Here is a 14,012-nt window from a genome sequence, read left to right as displayed (position 1 = left end):
GTTATGTGTTATTATGCCTAGCTTAGACTAGGGCTAGGCACATCAGTCATGGCATGGTAGTGGGCTCATGTGATATGTTATTATGCCTAGCTTAGACTAGGGCTTATAAATGAATTCTTGATATACTGACATCCCATAACAATGGCAGATTTTCCTGCGAAGAGTGTCAGGGTAACAAAATGTTAAGAACCATAGGTGGAACCAATAGCTGCTGGGTGGACGAGGCTACCACCTTAAAGATAGGAGGTGAAACAGCAGTGAGTTACATTCCTCATATGATGAGCTATGACATGTTAATGCATCAAGAGGGTCTAAGATTATATCCACTTAACTATATTGTTCTACTATGTACCTATACTACTAGCAGGAGTAGGGTATATAAATTGGTCACCTCCAGTCTTCATCCTATTGGTTTCAAGCCTGCAGTATGTCAGCAGTTTGAAAGTTTGGCAGGTTTCATAAAACACACTTTTGTGATTGCTACGCAAACTACGATAGCTTATACTCTGAAAGCATATCAGTGGTAAACAAACGCAAAACTCTCACCTAAATATCTTGCTCACTAACGATAATGCACTTGCTTTAAAGCAAGCCGCACACTGATCGACTTATCATGACCTGACTTTACTTGACCCTTATGACCTAGTTTTCGAGTGTTGTGAAGACCCTCGGACGCACACTGAATGACTGAATAGCGAACGCAATGGCCGTTTACTGTTAACAACCGTAGCTCGTTTAGGTCGCATGTAAATTAAGTACCCAAGATTGCCTACATTTGTTCAATCTGTACCATATTTAGTAGTGAACCACCTCACACTGCGGACACCTCTACACGTTCAGTGTGCCCGACTGAAGCTGACGTTCCTTAAAACTGATGTTCAACATTTCAATCAGGCCTAATCTTCAGCATCTATATGCACACTGCAAGACTACCCACAATTTTAACGTAACAACTTATGAGTTGAATGTTGATTGGTAGTGTGTGCAACAGGCTGAAGCTAACTTAATCTTGACAACTTCAACTGATGAAAGGGAAAGAAGGATGTCAAGAGGTCGCTGCTGCCATTTTGGGATTATTTTTGGCACGGAAGTTAATGCAGCTCATTAGCTCACCCCTCCACACTTCGTGGAAAAGCACCAGGCCTAGAAGAACTTCACAATTTTAGCCCTTTGCTATGAACCGATAGAGCAAAAACAGGTAATGACTAAATTTAATATTCCCACTTTTCATTTGCTTTGAATCAATTCCAACTTTCACTTTCTTTTGATCAATACAAAAGCAACATTACTCTTGCAACGGCAGCAAAATGCAAGAGACTTATTTCCACTGGCATGTGACATAATCCCCTGGCATTTAGCCAAGTAAATAGCTTGAAGTTTCCTAAGTCTGAGCACAGTTTTGTTTTTATCATATTCCTGTTGTAGTTGGAGAGAAACTTTGGTGGGTTTTTTCAGCACATCTGCTGCCGTAATGCTAACATGCTATAATGTTGATACAACAACATAATATACTGACAATACAAGTTGATGAATGAATGCTATCACCAAGCACAAAACTTCCACGAAAGTTTGAAAACAATTGAATATTTTGCAGCAGACATTTACTAAAGCAGTACATAATGTGTGATATGGAGACTGAGTGATGCGTTGATGAAGCTTGTTATTGTACAACGGCACACCCTCAATGCAGCAGTTGAATGTTTGTTCATGGTGTAATCCTATTAAACAAGCACTTTCTTAGTTCAACCAGTTTCAATATTCATTTAAAACTAATAAAGAAAATTGACTAAATATCACATGTCTGCGACATTAGTGTGTTCAGAGACTTTCGTGTAATCTACACTTAATGAAACAAGAGATTCTTGATGAAACATGTTGAAATATGGAAAGAGAGTTGTTGGTTAATTGCTGATAATCTGTACTTTTGGGTGTGAAACAGAGGTAGGAACGTGTCAAAGCTTTAATAGATTGCAGTCAAAATGTGGCTTGATTCTTTGTCCATTTGGACAGATTGCTGCTTAGTCGTAACCAAACACAAAACATTGCTTAACCACCTACACGGCATGCATTTGGTGCTCCATTTAGACATTGATACCTATGACAAAACTACTCACCTGATGCAGCTTCCCGGTTAAAGCTTCTGTCGCTATGGGAGTTTAAATTCTCCAGCCTCTGACCATTTTCTCTCGGTTTTATTTTCTCAATGTACCTTTTCCTGCTTTCGCTTTTCAGGGCTCTTTCTCGTTTTCTCTTTTCTGTCGGGGAGAAACCGTTGCAGATGTCACAAAAAAGTTGACTTATTGTCAAAGGTTGTGAACATTTCATTTCAACTTTAAAGAAACACACAAGCAGTTTGGGGGTATAGTCCATGTATGTATGGGGTATGGTCTATGGGGGTATGGGGGTATAGTCCATGTATTATATCACAGATTATCATGCAATTTATTCATCCAAATAAAAGGAATTAATTCTGTAACCACAGCAAATGGAACAAGCTATTCAGATGGAGTTGGACCTATGTGTTTGCCTTTTACTGTTTCCTTTCTACAAATAGTTTCTCATTTCAAGTCTTATACTTTAGCTGATTACATCAATTCATGTGTTTACTGCTCTCGGTATACCTGTAACTTATAACTTTGATTCATAAACCAAACTACATTTATTTACTCCCTTGTTTCTTCCCTCCAAGCAGACACACATATTTTGATGATTACCTCTTTTCATGAGTTGGTGACCTTCTTCTACCATGTCACTTATTACCTTGATTCATAAACCAAACTAAATTTATTTACCACCCTGTTTCTTCCCTCCAAGCAGACACACATATTTGGATGATTACCTCTTTTCATGAGTTGACCTTCTTCTATCATGTCACTTATTACCTTGATTCATAAACCAAACTACATTTATTTACTCCCTTGTTTCTTCCCTCCTAGCAGGCACACATATTTTGAGGATTACCTCTTTTCATGAGTTGGTGACCTTCTTCTACCATGTCACTTATTACCTTGATTCATAAACCAAACTACATTTATTTACTCCCTTGTTTCTTCCCTCCTAGCAGGCACACATATTTTGAGGATTACCTCTTTTCATGAGTTGGTGACCTTCTTCTACCATGTCACTTATTACCTTGATTCATAAACCAAACTACATTTATTTACTCCCTTGTTTCTTCCCTCCTAGCAGACACACATATTTGGATGATTACCTCTTTTCATGAGTTGACCTTCTTCTATCATGTCACTTATTACCTTGATTCATAAACCAAACTACATTTATTTACTCCCTTGTTTCTTCCCTCCTAGCAGGCACACATATTTTGAGGATTACCTCTTTTCATGAGTTGGTGACCTTCTTCTACCATGTCACTTATTACTTTGATTCATAAACCAAACTACATTTATTTACTCCCTTGTTTCTTCCCTCCTAGCAGGCACACATATTTTGAGGATTACCTCTTTTCATGAGTTGGTGACCTTCTTCTACCATGTCACTTATTACTTTGATTCATAAACCAAACTACATTTATTTACTCCCTTGTTTCTTCTCTCCTAGCAGGCACACATATTTTGAGGATTACCTCTTTTCATGAGTTGGTGACCTTCTTCTACCATGTCACTTATTACCTTGATTCATAAACCAAACTAAATTTATTTACCACCCTGTTTCTTCCCTCCAAGCAGACACACATATTTGGATGATTACCTCTTTTCATGAGTTGACCTTCTTCTATCATGTCACTTATTACCTTGATTCATAAACCAAACTACATTTATTTACTCCCTTGTTTCTTCCCTCCTAGCAGGCACACATATTTTGAGGATTACCTCTTTTCATGAGTTGGTGACCTTCTTCTACCATGTCACTTATTACTTTGATTCATAAACCAAACTACATTTATTTACTCCCTTGTTTCTTCCCTCCTAGCAGGCACACATATTTTGATGATTACCTCTTTTCATGAGTTGGTGACCTTCTTCTATCATGTCACTAATTACTTTGATTCATAAACCAAACTACATTTATTTACCACCTTGTTTCTTCCCTCCAGGCAGACACACATATTTTAATGATTACCTCTTTTCATGAGTTGGTGACCTTCTTCTACCATGTCACTAATTACTTTGATTCATAAACCAAACTACATTTATTTACTCCCTTGTTTCTTCCCTCCTAGCAGGCACACATATTTTGAGGATTACCTCTCTTCATGAGTTGGTGACCTTCTTCTACCATGTCAGTTATTACTTTGATTCATAAACCAAACTACATTTACTTACTCCCTTGTTTCTTCCCTCCAAGCAGACACACATATTTTGAGGATTACCTCTTTTCATGAGTTGGTGACCTTCTTCTACCATGTCACTTATTACCTTGATTCATAAACCAAACTAAATTTATTTACTCCCTTGTTTCTTCCCTCCTAGCAGGCACACATATTTTAATGATTACCTCTTTTCATGAGTTGGTGACCTTCTTCTACCATGTCACTAATTACTTTGATTCATAAACCAAACTACATTTATTTACTCCCTTGTTTCTTCCCTCCTAGCAGGCACACATATTTTGAGGATTACCTCTCTTCATGAGTTGGTGACCTTCTTCTACCATGTCAGTTATTACTTTGATTCATAAACCAAACTACATTTATTTACTCCCTTGTTTCTTCCCTCCAAGCAGACACACATATTTTGAGGATTACCTCTCTTCATGAGTTGGTGACCTTCTTCTACCATGTCAGTTATTACTTTGATTCATAAACCAAACTACATTTATTTACTCCCTTGTTTCTTCCCTCCAAGCAGACACACATATTTTAATGATTACCTCTTTTCATGAGTTGGTGACCTTCTTCTACCATGTCACTTATTACCTTGATTCATAAACCAAACTAAATTTATTTACCACCCTGTTTCTTCCCTCCAAGCAGACACACATATTTGGATGATTACCTCTTTTCATGAGTTGACCTTCTTCTATCATGTCACTTATTACCTTGATTCATAAACCAAACTACATTTATTTACTCCCTTGTTTCTTCCCTCCAAGAAGACACACATATTTTGATGTTTACCTCTTTTCATGAGTTGGTGACCTTCTTCTACCATGTCAGTTATTACCTTGATTCATAAACCAAACTACATTTATTTACCACCTTGTTTCGTCCCTCCAAGCAGACACACATATTTTGAGGATTACCTCTTTTCATGAGTTGGTGACCTTCTTCTATCATGTCCTCTGTCATATCGTCGTCTCCCACAAACTGTTGGAAGCCGAGACAGGAGAGGCAGCGACTCCCTAGATGGAAGTAAGTGGCCAGGCAGAGGACGGCTACGATGATCGGATAATAGACGTTGAAACCGGACTGAATGAAGGGCAATAGGTCGAGATGTCTTCCCATCACCTGACAAAGAGAAACCATCCAAGGGGATCATCACTTCAAGATAGCTAAGAAGGATAACTTCCTCAAAGTTTTCACACTGGCACCTAGAAACTTTGTTCTTAATGTCACTTTGTCACAGTTCTTTACAGGTAATATTTATGATTGCTTTATAAGTTAAAAGGTGGAAGATACTACCTTGCAAAACAGCTTTCCTAACCTAAACTTACAGTTCTGTTGTTTCTACTAAATTTAGCTCAAATTTTTTAAGTAAGCTGAAAGTATTTCATATCAAAATTCCACTCACTTCTCCACACCAGTCATCATGGCTAGGCTATGTATGACCACTATGACCTTTACCCTCTCATCTCTAACATGCATGTAGTTATCATGGCTAGGCTATGTATGACCACTATGACCTTTACCCTCTCATCTCTAACATGCATGTAGTTATCATGGCTAGGCTATGTATGACCACTATGACCTTTACCCTCTCATCTCAACATGCATGTTGTTACAATGACAAGGCTATGTACGACCACTATGACCTTTAACCTCTCCAACATGCATGTAGTTATCATGGCAAGGCTATGTATGACCACTATGACCTTTATGCTCACACATGCATGTGACCAGTTGTAACCATGGCAACTTAAGCCACGACTCTTATTTAGGTACTATCTGCTACGAAGTGTTGTGGGTTTAAACCGAGTGTTAAGGCAGGAATTTTTCATGAGCCTTTATATCCGTTGTGACGTGAAACTTATATTTAATTGTGTGAGCATCCACACAGCACACACAACTAGTGGCCTTTCAAAAACAGGAGGTAGGACAAAACTGAGATGTTTACTGTGTAATGCAATGTGGAGCTCCCCTATTAATATATTAAATATTGGTACTTTCTCACATACAGACATAAAATGAAAGAAACCATAATAGGATTGTATACTTCAAGGAATAAATCTACAGTGACAGAATAAAAAATACAACAAAAACAAAATCATAGTTTTCACACTGAATTAAAGCAGCATTTTGCGTTGGGTCGCTTTTTTCCACCTTTTTAACGTGTGCATCGATTTTTTTAGATGTATCAATCATAAAACAGCAAACTGAGATACCATCCAAGTTTCACCCTGCCAAGAGCGTTAATTAGCGAGTAATTAACGATTTATGTCGATAACGAGTAAAAGTGTCCTCGACAAAGTTTTCATATCTCCAAATCCACTAGTTTGAATTCCACCAATCAGTGAATAGTATGTTTATTCATGAGCATTTTGCGTTTGGTCGCCGTTTTCTACTTTTTTGACATGTCCATCGAGTTTTTTACATACATCAAATCACAAAACAGCAAATTAAGTTATTAGCCAAGTTTTTCCCTGCCAAAAACGTTAATTGGCGAGTATTCCACATACAAAATTAATCGCATTCAGTTCCCAAACCCACTAGTTTGAATTCAACCAATCAGAGATGCAGGTTTAGTTATGAGCCGTTGCTAAAAATAGATTCAAGACTTTGCGTTGGTACAACCAGGGAGTTGTTATGCAACTCTCTGGTACAACTGCCATATAGACTTTACACAAATCAAGCGTGGTGTTATATTACGTATCTGTCAATGACGTTCGTAGTGTTTAAATATTCATATTATGGGCGAGGAAATATCTTGGAGAACAACAAAGTTCAAAGTTGCAATTTTTTCGACTTTTATGCCACCATTTGAAGTAAAATATAAATAGATAAGCTAGTTATGTATGTCGTTATGGCATAGTGAAGTCAGTGAGGTTGAGAAAAATCATAGAAAAGGACGCAAAATGCTGCTTTAAAGCTAGTTGTCTGAATATGATTAAGTCATGTGAAAGTCTCTGTAAAGCTAATCCAATCAGCAGTTAGTCGAAAAAAAGCTAAACCAATCAGCAGTCTACTTCACTTTACAAAATGATCTTTTTCCAGAGTCTCAGCAAACCGGCCCGTTCTCATCCCAAGTAATTGATTAATTGAGATATTCTTCACTCACATCCTATTCTGACTGAAGTACCATTTTAATTAAGTACCATTTCAAGTCCGATCCTAAAGACCACTTCCTCCACCCACACATCTCTGAGTGCCACTTACCCCTGTATAAGCTGTCTCTAACTCATCCGTCCTGGTGTCCAAGTGGATTAAACTAAGAAAATTCAGACACAGAGGTGGGGTGAGACGGCAGAGCATCCTGTGTGTAAAACACAAAAGAGAAACATTAGTAGGTTTGGCATTGTTACTTATGACCAGTATTTTATTACTTTCGGAACTCTTTTTCTTAATAAGGAAGTGACATTTTCAAATGACCCCTGACATGGTTAATCATTGACACATCAATCTGTTGATTGGTGTTGTTTTTCTGTTGTCTTCCGATACTGGGAGTTGACAAATTCTGACTTTGCCTAAAAACGATTAATTGTGCAAAATTGTCCAGTTTTTCGAAAGAGCAAAAGGAAGTTGATTTTACTTGTGTCTGAAACAACAACACCACAGATCACACCATTTCTTTTCAACTACTTTTCAACAAAACTATAAAAAAAAAAAATAATAATAATTTTAAAAAAAATCAGTATTTCATATTTAAGTGGCAGAGTAAGTTTCGAAGTTGGGAGATGGATCAAAGAGTTCACCTTTAAACTACATTAATAAAACTGGCCACAGAAAAGATAAAAATAAGAATGGGAGAAGCGGAACAAAAGAAACAGAGATAAAGAAAGAAACAAATTGGTTCTATAGAGTTGTTTTCTCATTAATAACACCAACACCAATACCCTGTACAGTAGCTTGCTACAGTTTGCTGGTATCCTGGTATTGCTATAAATATAACAATTGCTAAAAATTGTTTAGCTAAAAAATACATAAATCACAGAATTCAACAGTGACATACATTATTAATACCCCTGCATCCTAAAAGATTCAATTGCCTTTATTAGAGCAAAAGATATGTCAGTAAAAATTAGGGGGGAGGGGGGGGGAGAATATATTTTTGTACATTTTTAGAAAATGATGCATGGGGTACATATTGTATGTTTTGGGCAGCAATGTGTAGTGAGTGCATTTGCCAAATACTTCTACAAGACAGATTTCTCTCATTTTGCAATTTATATAAATTAACACTGCATTTTGTCTGGAAAATTAGCAAAGAGCATCACATCATAAAGTAAGATAGCCAAATGCAAGAATTAATCTCACTCATAATTGTATGAAAAATTTAACAAACAAAGTGACCTGAAAGCCTAAGCAAAATATATTGTGAATAAAAAATCTGTAAAAATGACTCACATGCCACAAAAGAGTAAACTATTCTCGTCTGTTTGGTGATGCGGAGCCAGAAGGTAAAAATCAAATATTCTAATTTTAAACACGGTGTAGTAGGAGCACACACTGAGAAATGCCATGATAACAATACATATGATCTGCAAAATAAAAGAAAGGAAGATTAGCATAAATTTAACTTTATGAATATTCATGAAATTAACTAGTTCATTTCCCCTGTATTTACCATGGATCACCTTCTTGCCAAAGATTTGGGAATCAAGATGGTAATAATCTAAAAGAAATTCCCCTCTAGACGTCAACATGTAAATTAAAGTAAACATGATTGGACTGTATCTGATAAAATCTGCAGGCATCATATTTTACCATTCGAGATAAACGACAGGGTGCCTAACATATAATCCCTTACTTTAGCCTACCTTAAATCCACCGTAATATCCCAAGTGATTCAAAGAAGTTGCTAATTAACACAATGATACCTTCTATTATATTTGTGGGACACAGAATTTTCTGTAGGTTAAACTTTTTTTTCTATTTAAGTAAATCATGTATGAATTAGTTTTAACTTACCTCTATCACTAAATAATTATTTTTACTATTGGCTGAATCCACGAATATGGAGAAAAGAGACAGGTTTGGACTGAGACAGAAGAAAGTCATCTCACACCAGATGACCATAACGGAACCGATGACTAACACCACGGCCACCACCTTGAGAATGGTCGGCATCAGCAGAATCCTCCAGTGCCACTCCACGTTAGGTGTACAGATGTAACTCTTCAAGCCGTTATAGTTCGGGTCATAGGTGTGGTGGTAATTCCTGCAAGAGAAAAAAATCATGAAGGACCAAAAGTGAGAGAAAGGCTCCACTTTCATAGCTATTTCTTCTCTAGATGAGAAATCAAATAAATCAACAACAAAAGAGTAACTGAGAAATTACATTGCAATTTATCATGGTACAAAACAATCGTCTTGAAGCTTTTGTTCTTTAATTCGTCGAAAATATTGCAATCAGTTCTAATTTGCTCATCGTAAGATAAAAAGGTAATTTGTTAAACTACTGCATCAGTTGATTGACAAGGATTTGTGGGACTTTCGAAAGAAAAACACTTCCATGAATAACACCTCCGTGAAAACACCTCCGTGAATGAAACTTTTATAGCTTCTTTTTCAATGGTAAAACTGATCATATTTCAGACAATACTGCAAACTACATATATATTTCTGTATAGAGGGTTCTACTTACTTGGAATGGTTGGATTCATTGCTCTTTACATCCTCCAATTCAAACGCCTTTTCAACCAGAATGTCCCACTGGGTGGAAGTTCGTCTCCTCGACTGCATGGCATAAATTACCTTACTGTGTAGCTTCACCAAATCTTTTTCCGATGGAATCTGTGCCCATGGAGAAGAAACCAAAGTGTATGATAACATCCATAGTAATGAAAACCCTACAGTAATTGAGGAAATCTGTTCGCAAGGTTTAACGAATAACCAGCAAACTCGATCTATCCTTTGGATTTTTTATTTACTTAAAAAAAAAAAAACAGCATGAGGCTTCTGGACAGATAAAATGGAACAAAATTTAGGTATGCAATCAAAATCTGGAATTGTTACCTACTTTGTAGTTTTTCAAATGTTGAACAATGGTTTAAGTTGTCACATTCATTACTAGAAGTGAGCTTGAAGCAAACAAGTGTGATGTCATAGGTGCATCTTTCTAACTTTGGACTGGGCATTGTTTTAACTTGTAAATTATGTGGATGGGTAAGGTTTACACCACACCAACAAATGAGCAGGATTATCTAGATAAGGTCAGGTAGGAATTAGAAATGAGAATCGAAAGCAAGTTTGATTGGAATGCTGTTTTTGCATCAGTCAAAACTTAAATTACATTTTGGCCCGTTCCTTTAACTTCAAACAGAGAAAGGAAGATTCCTATTGGTTTATATGTTTAGAGCAGCTTGCTCCCTTGTTTTTTGATAGATTGTTTGATGTTAGTTGATCCTGAAGTTCAGTAACGATGTAGATTATTAACTTCACTACTTCACTAATCACATTTCACTTCAATTGACAGAACCAAATATTGAATATTCTTTTAAAATTCGAACATGCTGCTTAATCAAGATTACTAACAGTATTATGAAATCTGGGAGATATAATGTTATGACCTGAATATGCTTGTTACTCTTTCATTATGGTGGATTAGGTGGAGCAATTGCCATCTGATTTTGAGTAAATCCTTCATAGATTTGGCTAACTTGCCAACCAAACTCAAACAGTTGTTTTCTTGCCACCAATGTGTTCCTTTGTCAAACAGACGTTGAAATCTTATCAATAACTTCCATGATAAGAAAAGGAAATAAAAGACACATATCTTTGACTGTATGTGAATTGCAAATTTACAAAACCCAAATTGTGGAAACTCTTAAAAAAAGAAGCAAAGGTTTAAACTAACTACCTCTCACTTTTGAACTTAAAGAGGATAAGATGACATGGGTACTGTCAAAACTATGCTCAATTAAGATCATGTTGAAGGGAGGAGGAGAAGGTCTAAAGATGAATCAATATCAATGTAAATATGAACAGTAAGATATTAAAATGTGACATCATAAATAGTTGCATAGTCTGAAAGCAACAAATCTTCTACAACTTGTTGCGATGGTGCCAGTTATTAAGGCACCGATAAATCTAGAGTCTTTGCTGAGGTCTTCTCCTCTATTAAGCTGAATCTTCAAATTCAAAAATATATATATGAAATTAAATTTCACAGCAAAGAAAGACAAAAAAAAGGACAAATAAGAAAAAGGAAAAAAGGAAAAAAAATGCAGTGTTCAATCTTTGATGTGTTTTTAATACTATTCAACTTAGTAGTGATGTTCTGGTCTTGCAGTGCTAGCAACCTCAGAGCTCTCCAATTAAATTGCTTCAAAAGGAGGAAAAAATTGTTAATAAACAAAAGTGCTTATCTACTGCAAAAACCCTGTGCATGTAAATATAAGAAATTTCAAATAAATTTAATTTAAATTACATAAATTTCATTTGATGGTTGTAAGATTTCTTTGATTGGAATAAAGCATATGTTCTTCATTGATGCATTCAATGTATATATACTGTACATGTACGTCAATTAGCTTCATTCCTTAGTACTGCTGAAAGATTCAGTCACTGTTTAAGTTAGCTTTGACTACACAATGAATCCATGTGATGTACTTTGTTACTGTTAGTAAACATACTTCCTCTTTAGTTAAGCAGACATTTATCTGTTAATGTGCAGCTAGGGCTTAAGCCAAAGAAAATTAATATCTGCAAAGCTGCTAGCAAAAATTAAATGTTAATTTTTATTTTCCCCCATACATACTGACATTTCCTACATAAGAAGGTACAGATTGTGAAAAAGAAGCATACTTCAATAAAAATTTTGATTCATATTTTTAGCACAGGCAGCAAACAGTTAGCATCTGAGCATTAATCTTTGTGAATGTAACATATTCAGAGTTTATGGAGTTAGTCGGAAGAATCATCGATGAAGCAAATATAAGAGAACTGACTTAAGATTATATTGTCCCCTATAAACTGTATTCATGTACACACTGGAAGTCATTCGCAGTCAGCATGTGGGACCTAAGCATAAATAGATTCCACTACAGATAAAAGTCAACACAGTAACTGATATTAAAGACAATATTACCTTAAACGAGGAAGGTTTTCATTTATCTCTCTTGACCTTTGAGTTTTGTTCCCTTTTAAACAGAAACCAACATTCCATTTAGAGCCTGTGTATAAAAGTTCCAATCATTCCACAACACATGTCATTGTGGAACAGTTTAGAAATCAAACTCTGTGTCGCAGTTTTGAAGGTACTGAAATTTTGTCTCTTATAAAATACAATGGTTCCTATGTACACAAACTGCTATACATCTTTGGACTCGTATAGCAATTTGACCACTTTGCATAGCATTTTGCGATGCGGTACCAGATAATTTATTCCCTTCATGCTTTCCTCATTGTTAGTCCAGTCACTGTGTACAATGTAGTGCTTGGTCGACAATTGTGCTATATAGTGGTATCATTTAGCGTCAGAATGGTGAAAACATCCTATCTCAACAAAACTTATTTGGACCATAAGACCACAACAAATACAATACTGTGTTAAGTGAAGTCACATCAATCATACAATAAAGTACACTTGAACGATAAAAAGACGATTGACAAACCGAGAAAGCATAGCGGATTAGCGGGGTAACGATAAAATAAATATTCAGCTAATAAAACACATATACAAGTGGAAAGGCCATGAAACCCTCCGCCCAGGAGTAGATCAGAGAAAAGTGAAATCGCTGGAGTATTGACTGTTAAATATTCATCCCCATTGAACATATATTTGCATATAGAGCGGGAAACCCTTTTGCACAAGAATAACTAGAGACAGAAATACATACTGAGAAACTTGTCATCTAATAATCATGTTTTCTTTGCTGTATTATGCGTTGGGTTGTATCTCTGTGATCCTCTGACCAAACCATGTCATATACACTAATAATATCCTCTCAATCCTACTAAGAGAGAGATCATACTTAGTGAGTTATTAACATTTTTACTCATTATACAGAAAAATAATTGCATCCGACAAATTATTATATTGATATCATTTCATATGCAAGCATGACATCAAATTTTCCTCATTCCTGGGATGAATTTGGTGGACTGAAGTAAGGTAGAAACTACATTTGCAAATATCTGGCCTTTTCTTCAACTAGTTGTGTATACATGCTACTGTACCAACAGGTTGTAGCCAAATGTAAGTAACCCAAGTTGCAGTATTCATATACAAACAGCACAATGTGTACAATTACAGTTAGCCTACGATACTAAACGGTGAAACATCACTGCCTCTCTCTTTAGATAGGGCTCTACATTCAGGGCAGATGGTGGAGTTAATGTCACTATTTTTCAGAAGGACACTTTCAGTTTGACTTGTAAAGTTTGATTCTTTACAAGGCTTCACAGAGTGGTACTCTGAATGGTCATTAAAATAGAAACAACACAAAGATGTACTGAATAAGCAGTATTTCATTAGTTTGTTATTTTTGCCAAAGTTATTGTGGTTATGTGCGAGTTATAAGGTGAAAGCTAAATTAGGGGAGGAGGATAAATAAGTAAGTTAATAAATAAATAAATAATAAAACAAAAAACCAATGGTGCAACAAGAACATCAAATGACATTGCTGTGTAGAGACAAAAACACCACCAGGTTAGGCACCCTGTACAACCAATAAGACAGCCAGCCTCCCATTTCCTTCCCATCCCCCCCCCCCCCAGCCCGGTAATAATGTTT

General features: G+C 36.1%; 1 protein-coding gene across 6 annotated transcripts in view; it reads right to left on the bottom strand.

The window, feature by feature from the left end:
* The window catches only part of LOC139955523 (G-protein coupled receptor-associated protein LMBRD2-like), a 46,398-nt gene that overhangs the window by 15,227 nt on the left and 17,159 nt on the right, over window positions 1-14,012 (bottom strand). For 5 of the 6 annotated variants that reach the window (XM_071955141.1, XM_071955140.1, XM_071955143.1 and 2 more), the window contains 6 exons: window positions 9,921-10,069; window positions 9,245-9,494; window positions 8,681-8,814; window positions 7,493-7,589; window positions 5,203-5,407; window positions 2,115-2,255 (listed from right to left, as the gene is read on the bottom strand). In XM_071955141.1, coding sequence (XP_071811242.1) covers window positions 2,115-2,255; window positions 5,203-5,407; window positions 7,493-7,589; window positions 8,681-8,814; window positions 9,245-9,494; window positions 9,921-10,069 — 976 coding nt within the window. Of the gene's footprint in view, window positions 1-2,114; window positions 2,256-4,979; window positions 4,999-5,123; window positions 5,408-7,492; window positions 7,590-8,680; window positions 8,815-9,244; window positions 9,495-9,920; window positions 10,070-14,012 lie in introns of those variants that run through there. The other variant, XM_071955145.1, reaches the window with a different exon arrangement.

Source organism: Apostichopus japonicus, chromosome 2, assembly GCF_037975245.1.
Source record: "Apostichopus japonicus isolate 1M-3 chromosome 2, ASM3797524v1, whole genome shotgun sequence".
Taxonomy (NCBI): Eukaryota; Metazoa; Echinodermata; class Holothuroidea; order Aspidochirotida; family Stichopodidae; genus Apostichopus; species Apostichopus japonicus.
This window is presented reverse-complemented; position numbering and strand designations above follow the sequence as displayed.